The 26,387-nt window shown below is 46.8% G+C and overlaps 1 protein-coding gene across 2 annotated transcripts in view; it reads left to right on the forward strand.

Annotated features, from left to right (window-relative positions):
- The window catches only part of WRN (WRN RecQ like helicase), a 345,122-nt gene that overhangs the window by 143,926 nt on the left and 174,809 nt on the right, over positions 1 to 26,387 (forward strand). For both annotated transcript variants that reach the window (XM_075352466.1, XM_075352467.1), the window contains 4 exons: positions 5,683 to 5,750; positions 7,770 to 7,878; positions 16,834 to 16,902; positions 18,543 to 18,625. In XM_075352466.1, the coding sequence (XP_075208581.1) occupies positions 5,683 to 5,750; positions 7,770 to 7,878; positions 16,834 to 16,902; positions 18,543 to 18,625 (329 nt within the window). The remainder of the gene's footprint in view (positions 1 to 5,682; positions 5,751 to 7,769; positions 7,879 to 16,833; positions 16,903 to 18,542; positions 18,626 to 26,387) is intronic.

Raw genomic sequence — 26,387 nt, forward strand, 5'->3', positions numbered from 1 at the left:
GACCGCCAATTCGGTAGTAGTCCGCAGGGCCTTGTGGCTACGGGAGTGGAAGGCAGATTCCGCTTCCAAAAAAGCGTTTAACCGGTTTGCCAATTTCTGGCGACAGGCTCTTTGGCGAGCGCCTGGATGAAATCATCAAACAATCCAAGGGAAAGGATACATCCTTACCCCAGCCCAAGCAGAACCTCTCCCAACAGAGGAGAGGGCAGTCGAGGTTTCGGTCCTTTCGGGGCGCGGGCAGGTCCCAATTCTCCTCGTCCAAAAGGTCTCAGAAAGAACAAAGGAACTCTGATGCATGGCGGTCTAAGTCACGTCCTAAAAAGGCCATTGGGAGCACCGCTAACAAAGCGGCTGCCTCATGACTTCTACCTCCTCTAGTAGCATCCTCGGTCGGTGGGAGGCTCTCCCGCTTTTGCGACACCTGGCTGCCACAAATAAAAGACCGCTGGGTGAGAGACATTCTGTCTCACGGTTACAAGATAGAGTTCATCTCTCGTCCCCCGACTCGATTCTTCAGGTCTTCTCCGCCTCCCGAGAGAGCTGAGGCTCTTCTGCAGGCGCTGGGCACTCTGAAGGCAGAAGGAGTGGTGGTCCCTGTTCCTCTTCATCAACAGGGCCACGGTTTTTACTCCAACTTGTTTGTGGTCCCAAAGAAGGACGGGTCTTTCCGTCCTGTCCTAGACCTGAAACTTCTCAACAAACACGTAAAGACCAGGCGGTTCCGGATGGAATCCCTTCGCTCCGTCATCGCCTCAATGTCCCAAGGAGATTTCCTTGCATCGATCGATATCAAAGATGCTTATCTCCACGTTCCGATTGCCCCAGAGCACCAGCGCTTCTTGCGCTTCGCCATAGGAAACGAACACCTGCAGTTCGTGGCACTGCCATTCGGCCTGGCAACAGCCCCACGGGTTTTCACCAAGGTTATGGCTACTGTAGTAGCGGTCCTCCATTCTCAGGGTCACTCTGTGATCCCGTACTTGGACGATCTGTTGATCAAGGCACCCTCTCTAGAGGCATGCCAACACAGCCTCGACGCTACCCTGGACACTCTCCAGAGTTTCGGGTGGATCATCAATTTTCCAAAGTCAAATCTGACACCGGCCCAATCGCTCACATACCTTGGCATGGAGTTTCATACCCTCTCAGCGATAGTGAAGCTTCCGCTGATCAAGCAGCGGTCACTACAGACAGGGGTACAATCTCTCCTTCAAGGCCAGTCACACCCCTTGAGGCGCCTCATGCACTTCCTGGGGAAGATGGTGGCAGCAATGGAAGCAGTCCCTTTCGCGCAGTTTCACCTGCGTCCTCTTCAATGGGACATCCTACGCAAATGGGACAGGAAGCCGACGTCCCTCGACAGGACCGTCTCCCTCTCTCAGGCGACCAAAGCTTCCCTTCGGTGGTGGCTTCTTCCCACTTCATTGTCGAAGGGGAAATCCTTCCTACCCCCATCCTGGGAAGTAGTCACGACGGACGCAAGTCTGTCAGGGTGGGGAGCGGTTTTTTCTCCACCACAGGACTCAACCCGGCAAGAGTCCTCGCTTCAGATCAATGTTCTGGAAATTCGGGCAGTGTATCTTGCCCTGAAAGCGTTCTAGCAGTGGCTGGAAGGCAAGCAGATCCGAATTCAGTCGGGCAATTCTACAGCGGTGGCATACATCAACCACCAAGGCGGCACACGCAGTCGACAAGCCTTCCAGGAAGTCCGGCGGATTTTGATGTGGGTGGAAGCCACGGCCTCCACCATATCCGCAGTTCACATCCCAGGCGTGGAAAACTGGGAAGCAGATTATCTCAGTCGCCAGGGCATGGACGCAGGGAAATGGTCCCTTCACCCGAACGTGTTTCAGGAGATCTGTTGCCGCTGGGGGGTGCCGGACGTCGACCTCATGGCGTCCCGGCACAACAACAAGGTACCAACGTTCATAGCACGGTCTCAAGATCCCAGAGCTCTGGCGGCAGACACCTTAGTTCAGGATTGGTCGCAGTTTCAGCTCCCTTATGTGTTTCCTCCGCTGGCACTGTTGCCCAGAGTGTTACGCAAGATCAGGGCCGACTGCCGCCGCGCCATCCTCGTCGCTCCAGACTGGCCGAGGAGGTCGTGGTACCCGGATCTGTGGCATCTCACGGTCGGCCAACCGTGGGCACTACCAGACCGACCAGACTTGCTGTCTCAAGGGCCGTTTTTCCATCTGAATTCTGCGGCCCTCAACCTGACTGTGTGGCCATTGAGTCCTGGATCCTAGCGTCTTCAGGGTTATCTCAAGAAGTCATTGCCACTATGAGACAGGCTAGGAAACCAACGTCCGCCAAGATTTATCACAGGACGTGGAAAATTTTCCTGTCGTGGTGCTCTGCTCAGGGTTTTTCTCCCTGGCCATTTGCATTACCTACTTTTCTGTCCTTCCTTCAATCTGGACAGGAAAAGGGTTTGTCGCTCGGTTCCCTTAAGGGACAAGTTTCAGCGCTCTCTGTGTTTTTCCAGAAGCGCCTAGCTAGACTTCCACAGGTACGCACGTTCCTGCAGGGTGTTTGTCACATCGTTCCACCTTACAAGCGGCCGTTAGAACCCTGGGATCTGAACAGGGTGCTGATGGTTCTTCAGAAACCACCATTCGAGCCAATGAGAGATATTTCTCTCTCACGCCTTTCGCAGAAAGTGGTTTTTCTAGTAGCAGTCACTTCACTTCGGAGAGTGTCTGAGCTAGCAGCGTTGTCGTGCAAAGCCCCTTTTCTGGTTTTTTCACCAGGACAAGGTGGTTCTACGTCCGGTTCCGGAGTTTCTCCCTAAGGTGGTATCCCCCTTTCATCTCAATCAGGATATTTCCTTACCCTCTATTTATCCTCATCCAGTTCACCAATGTGAAAAGGATTTGCACTTGTTAGATCTGGTGAGAGCACTCAGACTCTACATTTCTCGTACGGCGCCCCTGCGCCGCTCGGATGCACTCTTTGTCCTTGTCGCTGGCCAGCGTAAAGGGTCACAGGCTTCCAAATCAACCCTGGCTCGGTGGATCAAGGAGCCAATTATCGAAGCTTACCGTTCGGCTGGGCTTCCGGTTCCCTCAGGGCTGAAGGCCCATTCTACCAGAGCCGTGGGAGCGTCCTGGGCTTTGAGGCACCAGGCTGCGGCTCAACAGGTGTGTCAGGCGGCTACCTGGTCGAGCCTGCACACTTTCACGAAGCACTATCAGGTGCATACCTATGCTGCGGCGGATGCCAGCCTAGGTGGACGAGTCCTTCAGGCGGCGGTTGCCCACCTGTAGGAAAGGGCCGTTTTACGGCTCTCTTACGAGGTATTATTTTACCCACCCAGGGACTGCTTTTGGACGTCCCAATTGTCTGGGTCTCCCAATAGAGCGAAAAAGAAGAAGGGAATTTTGTTTACTTACCGTAAATTCCTTTTCTTCTAGCTCTAATTGGGAGACCCAGCACCCGCCCCTGTTTTTTTTTGTGTACACATGTTGTTCATGTTGAATGGTTTCAGTTCTCCGAGTTTCCTTCGGATTTAAGTTAAACCAGTTTATAATTATTTTTTCCTCCTTCTTGCTTTTGCACCAAAACTGAGCAGCCCGTGGGAGCACGGGGGGTGTATTGGCAGAAGGGGAGGGGCCTAACACTTTTAAGTGTAGTACTTTGTGCGGCCTCCGGAGGCATAGCCTATACACCCAATTGTCTGGGTCTCCCAGTTAGAGCTAGAAGAAAAGGAATTTACGGTAAGTAAACAAAATTCCCTTCTTTTCAAGGGAAAGAGACTTTTCATTGTCAAAGTTGACCAGCATGTACAGTGTATTGCAGTTATTATAGGTAATGTGACTGCATGTTTTTGCTACATAATCTGAGCAACATAATGTAGGGGCACAGACCCCCGATTCCAGCAATGTCACATATTAGTCTCTGTAATTGTTTCGACAAAATCAGTATTTTGTCAGCGGGAGATTATCTCTACAGGACTAGCTACCTTGTAATGTAGCCATGCCACCGCCAGTGGCAGCTTTCTGAGTGTACACTGTACATTGATAGAAAGCTGGTAATCAGTGGTGTGGGCGGAATTTTACAGGGCTCAGCATTTTGAGTGTTGCTAGATCTACAGCAGAGAAAATACTGGTGATATCAAAATGACAGCTTCAAAATGCGTAAGTGACACATTGCTGAAATCAGGATCTCGATCCTTACATTTGCTGCTCTCAGATTACAAAGCAATAACCTGGTGACAGCTTCAATTTAAACACAAAATAATGGAATGCTTTAAGCCAAGATTTGTCAGGTGCTACTGAAGATCTAAAAGATGATTTAGGATGTATTTAGACTGTCCGATTATTGTGAACACTCCTAAGAATGTTTATTTCCCGATAATTGAGCAATGTAAACAGAATGCCTGATGAATGAGCAAAATGCATGTTTGTCAGCTGAAATGATTGTTCCGCTTTCTTAAAAATCCTCGTTTTCAGCAGCATTTTCATTTGTAAACAAAAAGTGCTGCCGTTAAGAATGGTAGCTTAAGTTTTCAGATCAGTCCATCGCTGATCGTTCTGTGTAAGGCTAGTTTCACACATCTGGCATTTCGCCGTATCCGGCACACTCCAGTACAGTGTTAATACTGTACAATGGCATCGCGGCAAGCTCTTGTCACATGCTCCGGTCATATGACAGCATGTGACCGGAGGTTGCCGCGATGCCATTGTACTGTATTACACTGCACTGGAGTGTTCCGGATCCGGCAATCCGGCGAAATGCCGGATGTGTGAAACAGCCCTTAGTCTTTTTAAACAAATTTTGAAACGATCGTTGATCAGTGCTTGTTTATCTGTCTCAATCGGCTAGTGTAATTAAACCTTAATGAAAACAGAACATTGTAAAGATGTGCTTTACCAATTATCTGTAAATAATGATGTGCAGATAAGGTTGCAGATGTAGATGTATCTTCTCTGCATGTCCCTAAGCCTTTTCTTTACATAAGAATTACATGATGTCACAGGATCCTGGAGTAGCCTCCTAAACATTATAATTGTCTTCTGCGTTCAGGGACACAGTGCTTAAGGGGTTCTTGAAGAATTTAATAGATTGGCCCCCATCCCATAATTCAAACGGCAGCTCATCCTAGTCACTTGTCAAGATGGGCTATATGCTAAAGAAGTATAGCTCCTGAGACCTCTGTCTCAACTGACAGAGGAACTATATAGTAAGCACACAACTGGTGAGCTGCAGTAGAGTGGCTGATACAGAAGAAGAAATAAATCTTCTCAGCTGATGGAGGTCTGAAGCTGGAGAGAAATTCCTTTGTGCTCAGTCCACTGAGGAGAATATTTTTCTTCTCCTATCTCAGTCATTATCTGCCAGCTCACCAGATGCGTCTTTATGATACAGCTCCACTGCCAGTTGAGACTCTAATCTCTTAAGTTGTTTCTCCAGACTGCAACCCATCCTTATACGTCACTAGAACAAGCTGCAGTGTGAATTCCATGACTTGGCTATTTTATTACACTCTTGGAGAACCCCTTAATATGGAGTTTTAGTGTAGTCTTAGTACAAGGTTGGGTTGTCTCTGTAACAAGGCCGATCCTGACTGGCGGTAGCATGCATCAAAATTAACTACTGAATTAATAGGCTTCTGTCATGAGTATAGGAATAAAGGAAATGATTCAATTTTTACCATTTTCATTTCTGCTTATTTCTCAGGGTTCAGTGGAAAGTTATCAATTCAATTTTAAAAGAAAGGCGCGACAACCTTGTTGTCATGGCAACAGGTACTCAATCTTTGTCTTTTAGATATCTTGTTCATTCTTCGTTTGTACTTTACACATATTTTATAAGTGGGGGGAACAAGGCTGTGTTGCAATGCTTGACTCCAATCCATGGACAAACTAAGAAAGAAAACTAAAACATATTTTCTTTTGTAATACTGCCCCCTTGAAGTACTTTTGTGCTGTCTCCTTGAATTTACTAAAATCTATTACGTTATCTAGATTCAGTAGGCGTGACATTCACATATACTGTGTATTAGGTGCGGTTTTGCATTATTAACATTCATACATTTATAATACAAGCAATTATACATGTAGAAAATAGCCGTTATGGATGAAATGCTTAAAGGATATGGATACCCTTTGATGGAATGTATTTACTTACATGCATGTATTTTTGGCTACAAATCATTTTTGCCTTTGGTCTCTTTTAACCCCTTTACCACCCGGCAATTTTCTGTTTTTCAATTTCATTTTTTCCTTCCCTTCTTCCAAAAGCCAAAACGTTTGTTATTTTTCCATCAATATAGCCATATGAGGGCTTGTTTTTTTTTTTTTGCAAGGCGAGTTGTAATTTTGATTGACACCATTCATTCTGCCTCATATTGTACTGGAAAATGGGTAAAAAGTTCCAAGTGCGGTGAAATTGGAAAAAAAAAGTGCAACTGCACTATTGCTTTTTGTTTTTTTTTATTTACCATGTTCACTATATGGTAAAAATGACCTGGCAATATGATTCCCCAGGTCAGTACAAGTTTGTAGATACCAAACATACATATTTTTTTTCTTTTATCTAAGTGGTGAAAACATTTCAGAAGATTGTAAGAAAAAAAAATATGAAAAATTGCATTCTCATTTTTCGGTATCTGGGGCTGTGTGAGAGCTTAGTTTTGCATCTTGGGCTGACGTTCTTAATTATTCCATTTTTGGGTACATATGATGTCCTAGTCTCTTGGTATTGTATTTAAATGCAATGTTGTGGCAACCAAAAGAACAAAATAATGATGTTTTGGGGATTGTTTTTTTCTTGCTACACCCTTTACCAATCAGGTTAATTGATTTAAAATGTTGATAGATCAGACATTTCTGCATGCAGTGATACCAAATGTGTTTTGGATTTTCTATTTTGTTTTCAATTGTGCAAAAGGCGGGTAATTTGAACGTTTTAGTTTATTGTTTTGTTTATTTTTTTTCATATTTTTTTTAAACTTTTTTACTTTTTACATTTTTTATTGATTTTGCTAGAGACTTTATGCCTTCACACTCCGATTGCTTCTCCTGATCAGAGCGAAGCTTCAGCATCGCTCAGATCAGCAGAAATACTGTTCTCCTGTGAGTGTTGGCGCTCTGCCAGCATTCACAGGAACATCTACCGTGTTCTATTTCAGTAATGGGAAAGTCTTCACTGAATACAGATTTTACCTGAGAATTGAGAATAATGATTGATCAATTCTGGCAGAGAAAAGCAAATTTCTCTGATAAGATTTATTACAACGTTGCTTATGTTTGAGTACTTTGATTTATGAAATAAAAATTAAAATGACAATTACTCTTTAAATATTGTGCACCGTTTGCCGTTAATAGCCTTTGTGTTTCCAAATGTATTATGCAGCCAGCAGTAGACAAACTGAGAATTGTTGAGTTCCTTCTAACAGAAACATTTATAACTATCTCACTGGAGTTTCCTGCTGACAAAACGGGACATGATTACTAAGCTTTATGGATGTAAATCAGTTGAATGGTGCTCAAAAGAACAAAGATACGATTTATAAACTCTCCCGTCAGAAGGATGTCACTGACAGATTCTCAGTTAACTCATTCTGCAACTAGCAATAAACAGTGCAACAGTAGAATGTAAAGGTTGCAAAATTTTTATTTTTAGTCAAAAGTACATGCATCTTAGTAAAAAGAAAAAAAGTATCTTTCCCAAAGGTGTCTATATCTTTTAACATGCAGATGGCTACTAAATAGAAGAAGCAATGCTAAACATATTTGTATAACATGTCTCTTGATTTTATTAAGGCTACGGAAAGAGTCTCTGTTATCAGTTTGCTCCAGTGTACACTTCCTGCATTGGCATTGTGATCTCTCCACTTATTTCACTCATGGAGGATCAAGTTTTACAACTTACGTAAGTGTCACTGTATAAGGTCTACAACCTGTATAGGTTGTTTTGTTTCGCCTCCTTCAAATTTATTTGTAGCTGCTGAAAATTTATAAAGGACTTAAAAATGTTTTAATACGATTTAAAGGGAATGTGGTCACGTGCGCTATTAACCTTCAGATATGGATTTATTTGTAGGTTAGTAACATTAGGTTAGTAACATTTGGAACCTGTCAGGCGCCTGCACATCAATTCCTGCTGGCGAGGGGAAGTTAACTTTATTGCCTCCGGCAGTGTTTGGCTTTCAGGATTGGGACAAGGATGGACACAATACTACAGGATGGGGACAAGGATGGGGCACATTACTACAAGATTAGGATAAAGATAGGGCACATTACTACAGAATGTTGACAAGGATGGAGCACATTACTACAAGATGGGGACAAGGATGAGCACATTACTTTATGATGAGGACCAGGAAGGGCACATTACTACAGGATAAGTACAAGAATGGGCACCTTACTACAGGATGGGGACCAGGATGGGGCACATTACTACGCAATAAGACAAGGATGGACACAATACTACAGGATGGGGACAAGGATGGGCACATTACTACAAGATATGGACAGAGATGGGGTACATTACTACAAGAAGGGGACAAGGATGGGGCAAATTAAAACAAAGTGAGGACCAGGATGGGCTGATTACTACAGGATGGTGGCAAGGATAGGCACATTACTACAGGATGAGGGCAAGGTTGGGCACATTACTACAGGATGAGGACAAGGATGAGGACAAGGATGGGGACATTACTACAGGATTGGGACAAGGATGGCCACATTACTACAGAATGAGGACTAGGATGGGAACAAGGGTGGGGCGCATTACTACAGGTTGGAAAAAAGGATGAGCACATTTCTACAAGGGGAGAAAGATGGGCACATTACTACAGAATAAGGAGCAGGATGGTGAACATTGCTACAAAAAGGGGAACAGGATGGGGGACATTACTAAAAGATGAGGACCAGGATGGGAACATTACTACAGGTTGTTGACCAAAATTACTATAAGGTGCTAATTGTAAAACTGTATTACTTACAAAAAGGGGATAAAATGTAAACAAAAATAAAGCATAATTTTATTTTTTTTAAGAAAGCGAAAATGTTTTTATTATATATGTATAATGGGTTTTTTATACAAAAAAAATGCACATTTGTTATATTAACACTAGAACTACTGGACTCGTGACACCTATATAGAAATACATAGTGCAAAGTAGTCAAAATGACTATCTCAGTAGTTCTAGTGTTAAACGAAAATTTTTCAAAAACAGTGATGGAAAGGTGTATAGAAAAAAATATGGTAGCAATAAAAATGTCACTTTGTCCTGAAAAGAATGCAGCCCCCAACATTTTTTTTCTATGTGCGCCCTTATACCCAGCCGAGTTTGTGATACCTGGTTTAAACCAATCATAGGTACCTTTGCCCTGGCCCAATAAGTTAGTGCACCTTCCAACCAACCTGTTTTACAACGGGCTCTACCCGTTCTTATTTGACTGCTCTGTCTTTACAAGATGAGTGGAGCAATAGATAGAAAACAAAGGGTTGGTAAGGTTCTCTGAGCAATTGTGCTTAGATTGAATAGACGTTTTGTGGTGACAGACTCCCTTTAAGTTGGCTGTCTAATGTCTTGGAATATTTTCGTTTAATATTTCTTTATTATTTCAAAAGTTTTAATATAACAGAAGATAAAAAAAATGCATAAGGGTCTTTCATGTTACCCAATGTTACCAAATCATCTGTAAAACATCCTATAGAACATCTTAATTTTAACATGTAATAATCTTCTATCTTTATATTTATTCCGTGTAAAGTGTTAAAGGCAACTTCCTTCTGTATAGTCTGGTTCAATAGGTATGAAAACATGACCCTATGTATATCAATTAGGTGAGAAAGAGATATAGAGAGAGGGAGAGAAAGATAGGTAGAGAAAAAGGGAAGGAGGGGAAGACATGGGGAAATGGGGAGGGGGGGGAGGAGAAGGTCTGTATTGTGATGCCGCGCCACTCCTGTGTCCGGGAGCCCATCCCAGCTTCTTGAATATTTATTGTGATAGAGCGCCTGTGAGTAACCAGATTTGGAATTGCTGTGTTTCTCTATACTGAAGCCACGGATACCAAACCGAGAAACACAAGGATTCTTTCCCTTCGTCAAACGCTCTCAACTCCTCCAGACGCCGCAGGCCATCCATAGCCTCTACCCAGTCTGCTCTCCTCAATGTACAGGGGGATCTCCAATGTCTCGGTATGATTTGCCTCATTGAAATCATAAAGTACGAGAGCAAGCCTTTCTTCGCCTTGGAGACTGCCCCTGTATACATTGATAAGAGGGCCACTTCCGGTGAGGGTGTCACTTCCGTGTGATGTAAATGGTTATAGAGAGCAAAGACATCTTTCCAAAGACCCTGTATCCCTGGGCAGGTCCACCAGATATGTAGCATTGTGCCCACTGAGGTCTGGCACCTCCAACAGGCGTCCGATACCTCTGGGAACATTTTATGTAGTCTGGCGGGTGTCCTATACCACCGTGAGAGGATTTTATAATTGAGTTCCTGCATTCTACAAGAAATGGTGGATTTATGTGTTAGGTTAAATGACTTACACCATTGTGCCTTGGGAAAAGTCTGGGACAATTCTGTTTGCCAATGTCTAACGTAGTCAGGCAAGTCGTCTCCTCCACCCCCCTCGGGCACTGCTATGTTGTAGATTATTGAGACTATGTGAGGGGGTGTTTCTCTAAGGAAGCATAATTTTTCAAATGGAGTCAGATCCTTATGTATCTCAGATCCCGGAGCCAGAGAATCTATGAAACTACGTAGTTGTAGATATTGGAACCAGTAGCCTGGTTCCCGTGGCCGGTCTCCAAGCAGGGATATCAGTGGTTTGCATCCCTGTTGGGTAATTACGTCTTTAACTCGTGGAATCCTTCCCATTGGCGTTGAAATCAGTCTGGGATGAGGTTCGTGAAACCAGCATTGAAACGCGGGGTTGCCCACCAGAGGCGTCATAGGACCCGGTTCTCCTGTCAATCTATATTGTCTATTAGCTGTCCTCCACGCTGTAGCCAGGGACAAGAGGATTGGGGAAACTCCCAGGGTCCCAAGGTTAGTTCTAGATGACAACCAGAAGATTCCGTGTGCCATATTCGGGCATAGGTCACATTCAATCTCCACCCACAATTTTCTGTCTTTACTGTGCAGGAGATCCAATATGCAACCACCCACCGCTGCTGTGTGATAAGCTTTAAGATCCGGGAGCCCCGCCCCTCCGTCCCAGCGAGATTTAGTCAGCATTGAGTATTTCAGTCGGGGTTTGGTGCCACGCCATATAAAATTGCTGATCATCTTCTTTAACTTGAGGAAGACATTTTCTCCTAGGTTCAGTGGGATAGTTTGAAACAGGTATAGTATTTTAGGTAGGACATCCATTTTAATTGTATTGACCCTGCCGAACCAGGAAATGGGGAGGTTATGCCATGCTATGAGGTCTTTGTGGATATTTTTTAAAAGGTCTGGGAAATTGTAATTATATAGATCTTGGTGGTTGGGAGAAACCCTAATCCCCAGATATTTAATGTAATTGCTGGCCCACTTAAAGGGGAAGGCGGGTTTGAGAGTATTCTCTTCTACGGATGGTAGCGATACATTTAAGATCTCTGTTTTTTGTAGGTTTACTTTAAAATTGGAGAGTCTGCCAAAGATCTCAAACTCCTGCAGTATGTTGGGCAAACTAGTCTTCGGCTGTGTCACATATATCAAGAGATCGTCCGCAAATAGTGCTAATTTATGAGATGTTTGTCCTATCTGTATCCCTTTTATCGAAGGGTTTTTCCTGAGTGCATTTGCCAGGGATTCCATTACCAGAATGTAAAGGTATGGCGATAGGGGGCATCCCTGTCTGGTACCGTTTCTAATATTAAATGGAGCTGACAGGTGTCCGTTCACGCCCACTTGTGCCGTTGGTTCGTGATATAATGCTTTTATCCATTGTAGTAAGCGCGAACGGACGCCGATTGCCTGCATCGTGGCTTCTAAAAAAAAACAATGGACTCTGTCAAATGCCTTTTCGGCATCGACTGTCAAGAGGCACATTGGGATTTGACGCTGACGTGCCTGGGCCACCAGGGACAGGGTTCTAATAGTGTTGTCCCGTGCCTCCCTCCCTGGGACAAATCCCACCTGGTCTTTGTGGATTAGTTTGGGTATGAGGGGGCCTAGTCTCAGGGCTATCATTTTAGAGTACAATTTAATATCCACATTTATTAGTGAGATAGGTCTGTAATTAGAGCAGGTCAGTGGGTCCCTGCCAGGCTTGGGGATTACAGTTATTCGTGCTTGGAGTGTCTGTTTAGGGAACTGGCATGTATTGGTTATGGAATTGAAGGCTTTCAGCATTATAGGGCTGCAGGCCCCTCCACATATTTTGTAGAACCGGGGGGTGAACCCATCAGGACCAGGGCTTTTACCCACTTTAAGGGTTTTAATGGCATCGCTTAGCTCTGTGTCTGAGAAATCCTCGTCTATGTCTTCAGCTACCGCATCTTCAAGGGGGTCTGGGGCATATTTGTTTAAGTATTCCCAAATGTCGCGATGTCTCGCATCAGGTGATGGGGCATGTGGGGATGGGATGTTATAAAGTTTTGTATAGTAGTTTCTGAATTCTTCTAATATGTCAGGGGTGGAATGTATCTGGGTTCCTGTCTGTGAGTTTAACGCGAGTATTGGGGTTTGTGCCTGTCTGGGGTGAAGGGTCCTGGCTAACAATCGTCCACTTTTATCTCCAAACTCAAAGATATTCCTACGAAATTTATCTCTGATACACAGTGATTTTCGGTCAAGGATAGATAATATTTGGTGGCGGATAGTAGAAATTTCCGTTTTAATGGTGTCACTGGATTTGGTTTTGTTTATCGTTTCTTTATGGCCTAGTTGTGCTAACAGTTCTTTTCGTTCCCTTGCACTTTCTTTTTTAATTCTGGATCCATGGGATATGCAGACCCCCCTGATCATACATTTCAACGCTTCCCATTTGACCGGGGCAGGTGTGGGATCTGCCATATGATCTATTTTGAAGTTTGCAATGGTTTTATGAATATCCTCCAGGCATTGCTCATTCTTGAGCAGGTTGTTGTTCAGTCTCCATGTGTGGCCCACCCCCCCATATCTCTCACCCCAATTTCCCCATATACTGGTGCGTGGTCCGACCAGAGAAAAACATCCATTGAACAACCCGGGGATTTGTCTAGCAGGTCGTGGGATATGAAAATGTGGTCTAGTCTGGTGTAGCTATTATGAACTGTGGAATGAAAACTGTAGTCTCTGACTCCGGGATGTAAGACCCTCCAAAGATCGACTAGTTTAAGGGATGTTAGTTCTCGTTTTAATCTGCGTAGTGCCGAGGAGGGGATTGCAGACCTACCAGAGGACGAATCCATGGCTGGATCCAACACAAGGTTGAAGTCTCCTCCCAAGATGATACAGGTGCCACCCGCAAACTCTGCCAGCTTCTCCAGAGTCTCCACTCCAAAGGATACCTGGTCCTGATTTGGGAAATAGATGTTAGCGATTGTATAAGTATTATTCAGGAAAGATATTTTAAGAAATAGCCAGCGTCCCTCCGGGTTAGTGAGCGTGTCGAGAACTGTTGGCTGGAATGTCTTGTGAAAAGCAATGGAAATCCCACATGCCTTGTTGTTGGGGTGTGGGCCATGGAACCATGTCGGGTAATTCTTGGTTTTACAGTTGGGAGTGTTGGAGGCTATGAAGTGTGTCTCTTGAAATAGGGTTATTTTAACTCCCTTCCTGTGCAGGCGATATAGGATCTGACTTCTCTTTTCGGGTTTATTTAAGCCTTTAGTATTGTAAGTGCAAAAGGTGAGGTGCGACATCACAGAAAAGGGTAGGCAGGGTATAGGGAAAACCAAGGAGAGAAGAGAGAGAGCAGAGATAAGATAGTGGTGAAAGGTAAAATTAGATAAGCTAAGTAGGACTAGGGTGCCTACTGATCTTAGGTATCTACTGGTAGACTATTGTCTAATGTGGCACTCTGCCACGTCCCTAATAGAGGTGCGGGAAAGCCTACGGTCTTTCAGGAACTCCCCTCCGCGGCGAACGCCCACAAGTAATATGAATAACAATCAACGTATACAGTCTAGTAGTGATTAATCACTTTTCCATTCCCCTCCCCCACACCCCCAATTACTTGGTGTGTTTTCGGTATGGATCGCACATCGGGAGTAGAACACGAGGCTATCAACTCAATATAAAATGCCATTAAACCAGAGCTCAGTATCAGATCCAGATGTAAAGAATGAAAGGGGGAGGAATGAGGAAGGGAGAGGGGGGGGAGCAACAGATTGAATGAGACAATAAAAAAAAAATATAAAAAAATAAATAAATAAATAAATAAAAAATAAAATATGAAGTGGTGTAGGGCAAAGGACCAGGGGGGAGGACGTGGGGTGAAGTGGGAGGACAGAGTGTAGGAGGCGTATGGAGGGGTGTATGTAGAGAGCATGTCTAAGAGGGGGGGAGAGGAAGGGGGTAGAAATTAGTGTAGGGCATGTGTCCTTCGTCAGTATGTGTGCAGGGGAGGGGAAGATGGGTTGAGTAGAGTTAGTTTGTAGGAAGTAGTGCGCTCATAAAAGGTGTGTGAAGAGGAAGACGCAAGGTGGGAATGATACGAAGGAAGAGGTATAAGGGGAGGGGAGAGGGGGCGAGTGGAGGGGAGTAGGGAGAGAGAGAAAGAAAGAAAAAAAAAAAAGGGGGGGGGGAGTAGGAAAGTAAGCGTGAGGAGAGAGGATACTGATACATGACGCTCTATAAACTGGTAAGCAGTCCAATGCAATCAATTTATATCTCGCCTCCTGGTTTTCCAAGAAGTTTTGTCCTTTTTTTTGGATGGTCAGCGATGTTTAGCGGTGTATATCCCGGGGGGATCCTCCACCCCTTCTGTTCTGGACTTGTCGCCAGTGCTCTCTTGGTGGCAAGGGTGCAGGGCCTCCCGGGGTTGGCCAATCTGGCAGGCTGATCATAGGCAGTTCAAAAGTCCCTAGGAAGTCGGGGAGGTCTCCCAAGGACCGGAAGACCGCCGACTTCCCATTTTTCTTTGCTGTGAGCTGGAACGGATATCCCCAGCGATATGGAACATCCTTATCTTTGAGGCATTGGAGTAGTGGTCTTAAGGCTTTGCGTAGTTGCAGTGTCCTCCGTGCTAGGTCTGGTAGGACAATCAGAGGTGTCCCTTTATATGTACCCGCTCCTTTCTCTCTGCATCTTTGTAGTATGGCCTCCTTTTCTTTATAGAAGTGGACCCGACATATCACATCTCTTGGTCTGGCCGGATCAGGAGATTTGGGGCATAGGGATCTGTGGATGCGGTCCAGTTCTATGCGTTGTTCTGGGTCGCGTTGGAGGAGACGGGTAAAGAATTTTTGTGCCCATTCATCTAGCTGTGGTGGTGCCACTGCTTCTGTGAGGCCTCTAATTCTTAAGTTATTACGGCGATGTCGGTTTTCAATATCGTCTAAGTGGGTCAGAATGTCCTGTATCTGGGCCATGTGCTCTGATAGGACTTATTGATGTGATTCTATATGGGAAAATATCTGTTCCTGCACCTCTTCTGTAGCTGCTACACGCTAGCCAATTTGTTTGATCTCTGATTGTATAGAGGCCATGTCTTGCTTATGGGATTCCCTTAGTTTCCCCAGCAAAGAGTCCATTTCCTGCCTGGTTGGAATTGATCTGATATGTGCTTTCCAATCCCAATCTTCTTCTTGTTCCTGTGTCTGGTCTGATTTATTCTTCTCTCCCTTGTTTCTGCGGGTGGAGGTGTTGGAGGTGGGGAGTCTTTGTTCTACAGGTGATGTGTGCTGTTGTTGTGGTATTACAGGCTCCTCTCCGGGTGTCACAGATCTGCTTCCCATGGCTGCTGGGGTCTGCTGTATCACAGAGCTGGGGCCCTGCTCTGCCTGCAGTTCACCTGGGAGTCGATTTTGTGGCTGGGACAGGGGGTTTTCAACACTCCCTTCTGTGGTGTCCTGCTGTGCCTTATCTATGTTTATGGCTGAGCTGGCTGCTGTTATGTGAGGAGGCAGTGAGGTCGCTCCCTTGCATGTTTGCTGAGCGTTATCTCCTGCCTCAGTGTCTGCCGGCGCCATGTTGGAGAGAGCAGAGGTGTCAGGCTGGGAGGCTGAGGTCCCGAAAAAGCGGGCGATATCTGTACCTTCCCCCTCTGGAGTCTGTACACTCATCGCCCGTCCTCTCCTGCGTGCCATTACTGATCCTGGACCCGGTGAGTGCCTTTGAAGTGTGAGAATTCACCGCGGGTATGTGTTAGCTCCTTCTTCCAGCGTCTCAGTGTGCCATCGGCTAGCTCCGCCCCCCCTCTTGGAATATTTTCAACATAGTATCCAATTGCATTGTGTGTGCGTTAGATCTTCCTGCTATGCTCTAGGATTACATTAAGTATTTGTTCTATGCTGTAAACTCATACAATATATTTTACTTTTTTTGATACTATATTATCATTCTTAATCTGACATCTACCCTATACTGTATGTACGGTGCAAAGGTATGAAGAGGACTCAGGATCTAAGTCTGTTATATACGGCTGATATCGGCTATATTATACTCTTTAATTCCATTTATAACAGCTGCAATCAGTACTAGAGCTAAATGTAGCAGTTTAAGCTTTTAGATGGCACAGTCTTTGGCGACCAAGGCATTTAAGTGGTCAAACAGACAAGAGCAGGATTTGCAGTATATTGTTCAAATGTTTGCAGGTTCAGAGAACTAAAAAGATGTAATAAATAATTTAAAAAGTTTCAGAACAGATATTCTGTAAATAAAAAAAAATAAGATCTAAAAATTAAAGATATGGTATCACTTAGCATGGCAAATGTTTCTTCTTTTATCATTAGGATGTCAAATATTCCAGCCTGTTTCCTTGGATCTGCACAGTCTAAAAACATATTGCCTGAAGTGAAAGGGTAAGTAGTTAAAGGATATTTCCTGTTATTAAATTGATTTAGTTCATTAGACAGTATGCAGATAAGCAAGTTTGCAATTGACTTGCTTTTTCTCTTTGCTGTCATTCTGGTATGACAACTTGTCCAAGTCCAATAGTTACATTTCAGGACATGAGTTAAGCCGAGGCCACACGGTGATTACTGTGAGTCCTCGAATGACACTTGGCTCACGCTCGCAGCACAGTGGGAGCCAAGTGTCATGTGAGTGTCATGCTACTGTGGTCCGATCGTGCAATCAGACCACAGCTGCTGAGGGAGGGCCGGCGCTGCGGAGGGGAGGGATTTATCTCCCTATCTCCTTCATTGCCGGCTGATGCGAGAATCACTCTGTTCTCGCGTTACACCGGTGTAGCGTGAGAGCAATGCGATGTTCCTCTCGCCCCATAGAACTTGAATGGGTGCGAGTGAAACAAGCTCGCATTGCACTCGCAGCATGATGCGACTGTTTTCTTGGTCCGATTAAGGCTGAGAAAATAATCGCTCATGGGTGCTGCCCCATATAGTAATATTTGTTCGAGTGGATTGCGTTTTTTTTTTTTTAATCACATTCCACTCGCACCATTTTTCTCGCCGTGTGTCCTAGGCCTTAAAGAGGTCTGAAGGCAAGACTAATTTCTTCTAAAAATTTCTTCTTATCTATCTAGTGTTGTAATCTAATCTAATTTCTAATATACTTGCATTTAAAACTTCTCTCCATCCCTAAATATTCTAACTGCGATTGTGTGTTTTTTGTTTTTTTTTAACTACTTCTCTGATGACGCTTAGTTTGAGAATCCTAGTGCATGCTGAGATACATGACCTAAGCATCATCATAGGCAGAGGCTGTGGTCATTGCCACAGCCTCTGCCCCCTCTTTGAAACAAAGCATCATCAGTGACACTCTTTTCAGGGGCTGGGCTAGTTTCTGGCCACCACGTGATGTGCACCATGACAGCGCGCTTTTTGTTGTCGGCTCACATCAGCAGTAATAAGTCAGCAACAGAGTCAGAATATCCAGGGTGCAGAGGCCAGGGACACCCACACAAGTGACATCACTGGTTTCTGCACGTGACTCTGCTCTGCTGCTGGATTGTTACAACTGATCTGAGCCGACAACTGAGAGCACTATGTCATTGTGCACATCGCTTTCATTCAGGGAGGGGGTAGATGCTGTGGCAGTGAAGTGCAGTCTCTGTCCCATGATGATGCGTCATTTGAGTATGCCAGCATGCACATTGAATGTGGAATGACGCGTCATCAGAGAGTAAGTAGGGGGAAAACAATAGCATGGCAGTTAGTGTACTTGGGGAAGGAGAGGGAACTTTTTAATTCAAGCATATTAGAAATTAGTTAATATTGCAGCAATAAATAGATTGGGATTTAGACAAAAATTACTTTGGCCTTGGGACCCCTCATTTAACTCTTACTGTTCCCACAGCACTCTCCAGCCCATTGGATATTATACAGCAGTTAGCTGCTGACTTCCCTACTTCCTCGCATTAATATGTTAATCTATTTTAAACAATTGTGTTGATAGTTCTATAATTTAAGCTGTGGTGAGAATTTTTTTTGTTCTTTTTTTGCTTGAATACAGATCTAATTTTTGCTTTTTGATTTTACAGAGGAAAGTTTAAAGTAATTTATATGACGCCTGAATTTTGTTCTGGTGGAATTTCTTTGCTTCAAGATCTAGATAACCAGTATGGTATGCTATTATTTTATGTCGTCATTTTGGAATTTCTCATCTTTATTTTTGAAAGGGAGTCTGTAACTAGGATTATGCTTCTCCATTTGTACAGTATTTTATGCAGCCTGAGATTGTTAGGCAATCAAGTTTTCCATTTAAAGGGAATCTGTCAGTAGGATCAACCCTTGTAAGCCATCAATATGGGCATGTAGGTCATAGAAAGTTGAATAAAATGATACCGCGATATCTGCAATTCAATGTTTTATTCCAAATAATTCCACATTTCTTTGTCGCTCCATTGGGAGACCCAGACAATTGGGTGTATAGCTACTGCCTCCGGAGGACACACAAAGTATTACACTTAAAAGTGTAAAGCCCCTCCCCTCTGCTATACACCCTCCCGTGCATCACGGGCTCCTCAGTTTTTATGCTTTGTGCGAAGGAGGCACACATCCACGCAAGCTCCACAATTTGGTCAGCAGCAGCTGCTGACTAGATCGGATGGAAGAAAAGAGGGCCCATAACAGGGCCCCCAGCATGCTCCCTTCTCACCCCACTGAGTCGGCGGTGTTGTTAAGGTTGAGGTACCCATTGCGGGTACACAGGCAGGAGCCACATGCTGTTTTCCTTCCCCATCCCTTATGGGCTCTGGGCGAAGTGGGATCCTATCCGGTCATCCAGGCACTGGGACCGGCCTCCATCCGCAGCCCCTGTGGGATTCTGCCGGACGGAGACGGAGTATCATCAGGGACAGGGCCCTGCATCTACAGGTACTCTGTGTCCCCTTGGGGACGGTGCATAGAGCACCTTGGCCTCAGACGCTGCAGCGCCCGAGGTGATTCGTATGACGCCGGGACTACCGCACCTGCCTGCCGGCCGCGGTTTATAACTTTAGTCCCCGGCTTTTGCGGCCTAGTGCCTTTTCACTCCCGCCCACGGCCCTGCCAGTCAGGGGGAAGGGCGGGACGGTCGGTCTAACGCCGACAGTCAGAGCTGGAGCACACTTCGCTGTCCTCCATCACCCTCACTATGCACTCCGCGGCGCAGAGGTACTCAGTGTCCCCGTGGGGACGGTGCATGGAGCACCTTGGCAGATTGGGCAGTGACTGCTGGGTTGGTACGGTACTACCGCGCCGACCGTGCCTGCCGGCCGGCCGCGGTGTTTAACTTTAGCACCCGGCTTTCGCGGCCTAGTGCATTAATCTCCCGCCCCCGGACCTGCCAGTCAGGGGGAAGGGCGGGACAGTCGGGCTGACGCCGACAGTGAGGGCCGGAGCACACTTCACTGTCCTCCATCACCCTCACTAAGCTCTCTGCGGCGCAGAGGTACTCCGTGTCCCCTTGGGGACGGTGCATGGTGCACCTTGGCAGATTGGGCAGTGACTGCTGGTTGATACGGTACTACCGCGCCAACCGCGCCTGCCGGCCGGCCGCGGTGTTTAACTTTAGCTCCCGGCTTTTGCGGCCTAGCGCCTTTAACTCCCGCCCCTGGCCCTGACAGTCAGGGGGAAGGGCGGGACGGTCAGTCGGAGGCTAACAGTGAGGGCTGGAGCACACTTGGCTGTCCTCCGCCCCCCTCACGTTTTCACTCAGGGCACCAGATTCCCGCACTTTTGGGGTTACGCCCACGGCTCCCCCCTCCACTGTATACGCCGACAGCCATGTTTTAAGCAGCACATACTGCTTCAGGGTCGGTACGCCAGGGGGCTTCTTCTTGATGCTGGGCCCCCTAGAGTGATGAAATGTATATATGGATATATATTTTTGTATGCAGTTTCACAGTTCGGCTGTACATATGTATCCTCAGTGATCGCTGTGACATTGCTCGGGCCATGTGGCACTCGCTCAGCCGGAGCCGGGGGCACTGGTTGAACTCCGCCGGCGTTACCTGTCCAGGCGGCAGGGACAGAGTTGCAGCTTTTGCTGAGAAACTCTGAGTCATTTTCACTATCCATGTCTCAGGCTATGGACAAATGGTCGGCTAAGAGACTAGGTGTTTGCAGTCCAGACCGGTCCCTTACACAGGCCCCGGGCACTGCGGGATCGCCCCAGGCCTCTATCGGTCTGCGACGAAGCGTGTTCCTGGGGTGGCCTCTAGTTATGACGTGGGGTACTCCAGCACGAACTGCAGTCCCAGTCCGGCTAAGCAGCCTTGCTTGGAATCTTCCCCGACTTCTTCAAGGGCCTCAGCTTGAGGACCCTCTAGAGGATGGGGCGGAGGTCGCAACCCAGGACTCTGTCCGGACGTGGCTCTAAAGGCTTCACAGATACTGTACAGAAGCACACCTTCCCGGACAAGCGTTTTACTGAACGCCTTATAACACACGTGGTCCCTTCCCCTCTGACGTTGTTAAGGTTTGGGCTCAGTGTCATAAGGTGCCCTCCAGTCTCTTGACTGGCGGCTAGATCAGTAGTAGCAGTGGCTGACGGGTCCACGCTCAAGAATGCCACGGACAGACAGATAGAACTCCTAATGAGATCCATCTATGAACCCATAGGCGCGTCCGTTGCACCAGCCTTTGCAGGGGCGGGCACTCCATGCTATCTCAGCTGCTCTGTCTCAGATTAATGCGGTCTGCTCCGCATTTAGCGTCTTTGACGTCTCAGGCGGTGGTATTTTCATCCTCCGCCGTGCACAGAGAACCTTTTCTGTATGGCGGTCCAGGTCAGGGGAGTGGTCCCCACGTGTCCAAGACCGATGTAGGAGACATTCTGTCTTACGGTCACAGGATAGAGCTCAGTTCTCGTCCTCCGACTCGTTGCTTCAGAGCATCTCCGTCCCCCGAGCGAGCCGATGCATTTCCAGGCGGTGAACACCAGATAGGACGGATCACTCCACCCCGTTCTGGACTTCACACTGCTCAACGGACAGAGAACCTGACGGTTCCGGATGGAATCTCTCCGCTTTGCCATCGCCTTTGATGGCCCAAGGAGGCCTCCTAGCATCAATCGACATCAGGGATGCTTATCTCCACGTGCCGATTGTACCAGAATTTCAGCGCTTCCTGCGCTTCGCCATAGGGGACGAACACCTTCAGTTCGTGGCACTAACTCTCGGCCTGGCGACAGCCCCACGGGCCTTCACCAAGGTCATGACAACGGTGGTAGCGGTCCTACACTCTCAGGGACACTCGGTGATCCTTTACTTAGACTATCTGCTGGTCAAGGCTCCCTCTCGGGTGGCATGCCAACACAGCCCGAACATTGCTCTAGAGACTCTCCAGAGATTCGGGTGGATCATCAATTTACCAAAGTCAAGATTGACACCGGCCCAATCACTGACATATCTCAGCATGGAGTTTCATACTCTCTCAGCGATAGTGAAGCTTCCGCTGGACATACAGTGGTCACTACAGACAGGGGTGCAATTGCTCCTTCGAGCCCAGTCACCCCCTTTGAGGCGCCTCATACACTTCCTAGAGAAGTTGGTGGCAGCAATGGAGGCAGCTCAGTTTGCGCAGATTCATCTGCGCCCACTTCAATGGGACTTTCTCCGCAAATGGGACAGCAAATCGACGTCCCTCGACAGGAACGTTGCTCCTTCTCGGGCAGCCAAGGCATCCCTTCAGTGGTGGCTTCTTCTCACTTCTTATCGAAGGAAAAATCCTTCCTGCCCCCAACCTGGGCTGTGGTCACGGCTGACGCGAGTCTGTCAGGGAGTCTTCCCCCGCCACAGGGCTCAGGGGTACATGGACTCAACAGAGTCCTCCCTCCAGATCAATGTTCCGAAGGTGAGGGCAGTGTATCTAGCCCTAAAAGCGTTCCAGCCATGGCTGGAATGCAGGCAGATCCGATTTCAGTTGGACATCGCCACGGCGGTGGCATACATCAACCACCAAGGCGGCACAAGCAGTCGGCAAGCCTTCCAGGAAGTCCGGCGGATTCTGCTGTCGGTGGAAGCCACAGCCTCCACCATCTCCGCAGTTCACATCCCGGGCGTAGAAAACTGGGAAGCAGTCTTTCTCAGTCGCCGGGCATGGACGCAGGGGAATGGTCTCTTCACCCGGAGGTGTTTCAAGAGATTTGTTGCCGCTGGGTGAAGCCGAACGTCGACCTATTGGCGTCCCGGCACAACAACAAGGTCCCGGCATTCATGGCACGTTCTCAAGACCAGATTGGTCGCAGTTTCCACTGCCTTACGTATTTCCTCCTCTGGCGATGCTGCCCAGAGTGTTACGCAAGATCAGATCCGACTGCCGCCGCGCCATCCTCGTCGCTCCAGACTGGCCGAGGAGGTCGTGGTACCCGGATCTGTGGCATCTCACGGTAGGCCAACCGTGGACACTACCAGGCCGGCCAGACTTGCTATCTCAAGGGCCGTTTTTCCATCTGAATTCTGCGGCCCTCAACCTGACTGCGTAGCCTTTGATTCCTGGATCCTAGCGTCTTCAGGGTTATCTCAAGAGGTCATTACCACTATGAGACAGGCCAGGAAACCAACGTCCGCCAAGATCTACCACAGGACGTGGAAGATCTTCTTATCCTGGTGCTCTGATCAGGGTTTTACTCTGGCCATTCGCCTTGCCCACTTTTCTGTCCTTCCTTCAATCCGGAATGGAAAAGGGGTGGTCTCTCGATTCCCTTAAGGGACAAATTTCGGCGCTTTCTGTGTTTTTTCAAAAGCGTCTAGCCAGGCTTCCTCAGGCACGCACGTTCCTGCAGGGGGTTTGCCACATAGTCCCTCCTTCCAAGCGTCGGCTAGAACCCTGGGATCGGAACAGGGTGATACCGGCTCTTCAGGAACCACCCTTCGAGCCAATGAGGGATATTTCTCTTTCACGCTTTTCGCAGAAGGTGGTCTTCCTAGTGGCAGTCACGTCACTCCGCAGAGTGTCTGACATAGCAGCACTGTCATGCAAAGCCCCCCTTCCTGGTGTTTCACCAGGACAAGGTGGTTCTGCGTCCGGTTCCGGAATTTCTCCCGAAGGTGGTATCCTCTTTTCATCTCAATCAGGATATCTTCTTACCTTCTTTTTTTGTCCTCCTCCAGTTCACCGATGTGAAAAGGATTTGCACTTGTTAGGTCTGGTGAGAGCACTCAGACTCTACATTTCTCGTACGGCGCACCTGCGCCACTCGGATGCGCTCTTTGTCCTTGTCGCTGGCCAGCGTAAAGGGTCGCAGGCTTCCAAGTCAACTTGGCTCAGTGGATCAAGGAACCAATTCTTGAAGCCTACCGTTCTGCTGGGCTTCCGGTCCCTTCAGGGCTGGAGGCCCATTCTGCCAGAGCCGTGGGTGCGTCCTGGGCATTGCTGCACCAGGCTACGGCTCAGCAGGTGTGTCAGGCGACTACCTGGTCGAGTCTGCACACTTTCACAAAGCACTATCTAGTGCATACCTACGCTTCGGCAGATGCCAGCTTAGGTAGGCGAGTCCTTCAGGCGGCGGTTGTCCACCTGTAGGAAGGAGCCGTTTTACGGCTCTTTTACCGAGGTATTCTTTTACCCACCCAGGGACTGCTTTTGGACGTCCCAATTGTCTGGGTCTCCCAATGGAGCGACAAAGAAGAAGGGAATTTTGTTTACTTACCGTAAATTCCTTTTCTTCTAGCTCCAATTGGGAGACCCAGCACCCGCCCCTGTTCCCTTCGGGCTGTTGTTTCTTTGTGTACACATGTTGTTCAGATTGAATTGTTCTTGGTTATGGTTTCAGTTCTCCGAACATCCTTCGGATTGAATTTACCTTAGACCAATTTATAAGTTTCTTCCTTCCTGCTTTTGCACCAAAACTGAGGAGCCCGTGATGCACGGGAGGGTGTATAGCAGAGGGGAGGGGCTTTACACTTTTAAGTGTAATACTTTGTGTGTCCTCCGGAGGCAGTAGCTATACACCCAATTGTCTAGGTCTCCCAATTGGAGCTAGAAGAAAAGGAATTTACGGTAAGTAAACAAAATTCCCTTCTTTTCTTGTATATAAATGAGCTGTTAAGATCTATGAGCCGGACACAGATCTGCCTGAGAATCTGTATCCAGAGCTTATTGTAAATGAAAGAGGGCATTACAAGTGTGAGACATGAAGATCAAGAGAGCATACTGTCAGTCATTATATGTTTCACAGTGGTAACTCTTATTTTATTGAAAATAAGCTCTGGAAACAAATTCTCAGGGAGAGCAAAGTCCTGTCCATACATCTTAACAGCTCATTTACATGTAAGAAAAATGTGGATTCTTTGAGAGCAAGATATCGGATCACTGATATCAAGTTATCATTTTATTCAGCTTGCTATGACCTGCATGAACATATAGAGAGCTTAGAAGGGATGATCCCAATGACAGACGTGGCCCTATCTTGGATCTCCTCATACTTAACCAACCGAACTTTCAGCGTCTCCCACCTTCACACCACTTCCTCATCTCGCCCCCTATCTGTCGGTGTCCCCCCAGGGTTCAGTTCTTGGACCCCTGCTGTTCTCCTTTTACATCTTCGGCCTGGGACAGCTCAGAGTCCACGGCTTTCAGTATCATCTTTACGCTGATGACACACAGATCTACCTCTCTGGACCTGACATCACCTTTCTACTAACAAGAATCCCACAATGTCTGTCTGCTACTTCATCCTTTTTTTCTGCTTGATTCTTAAAATTGAACATGGACAAAACAGAATTCATTGTCTTTCCTCCTCATCACTCAACACCCCCACCTGATATATCCATCAATGTCAATGGCTGCTCACTTTCCCCAGTGCCACGTGCTCGCTGCCTGGGAGTAATCCTAGACTCTGATCTCTCTTTCAAGCCACACATCCAAGCCCTCTTCACCTCCTGCTGCCTCCAACTCAAAAATATTTCCCGGATCCGTACATTCCTTTCCCAAGAAGCTGCAAAAACCCTAGTACATGCCCTTATTATCTCCCGCCTGGGTTATTGCAACCTCCTGCTCTGTGGCCTCCCTTCTAACAATCTCGCACCCCTACAATCTATTCTAAACTATGCTGCCCGGCTAATCCACCTGTCCCACCGCTACTCCCCGACCTCTCCTCTCTGCCAATCCCTTCACTAGCTTCCCATTGCCCACCTAACCATGACCTATAAAGCCATCCACAACCTGTCTCCTCCCTACATCTCTGACCTAGTCTCTCGGTACTTACCTGCACGTAACATTCGATCTTTACAAGATCTCCTTCTCTACTCCCCTCTCATCTCCTCTTCCCACCATCGCATCCAAGATTTCTCCCGTGCCTTCCCCATACTCTGGAATGCTCTGACACAACACATCAGACTCTCGCCTACCTTGACAAGTTTCAAAAGGAACCTGAAGACCCACCTCTTCCGAAAAGCCTACAACCTGCCGTAACCCTCAGTCTGATACAGCACCGCACAATCAGCTCTACCCTAACCTTCTGTATCCTCACCTCTCCCTTGTAGACTGTGAGCCCTCACAGGCAGGTACCTCTATCCTCCTGTACCTGTCTGTGTCTTGTATTGTTTATAATTATTGTACTTGTCCCTATTATGTATACCCCTTTCACATGTAAAGCGCCATGGAATTGATAGCGCTATAATAATAAATAATAATAACTTCATTTCTCAGTCGCTTCATAGGGGGACACAGAACTATGGGATAATCTGCTGCCACCTGGAGGCTGACACTGATATTACATTGCATAAAAAATGTACTCCCTTCCCCTCAGCAGACTATAACCTGCCTACTGGTAATTGGCGTCCTCATTTTTTTCTGTGTCAGTTGGAGGCAGGGTCAGGGTCTGTTTCAGACCAGTCTTAGATTTTAGGTTAACCATTTTTTAATTTATTTTTTTTTTAAGAGTTTCTGGGTAAGAGTGT

This window comes from Anomaloglossus baeobatrachus, chromosome 1 (genome assembly GCF_048569485.1).
Source record: "Anomaloglossus baeobatrachus isolate aAnoBae1 chromosome 1, aAnoBae1.hap1, whole genome shotgun sequence".
Taxonomy (NCBI): domain Eukaryota; kingdom Metazoa; phylum Chordata; class Amphibia; order Anura; family Aromobatidae; genus Anomaloglossus; species Anomaloglossus baeobatrachus.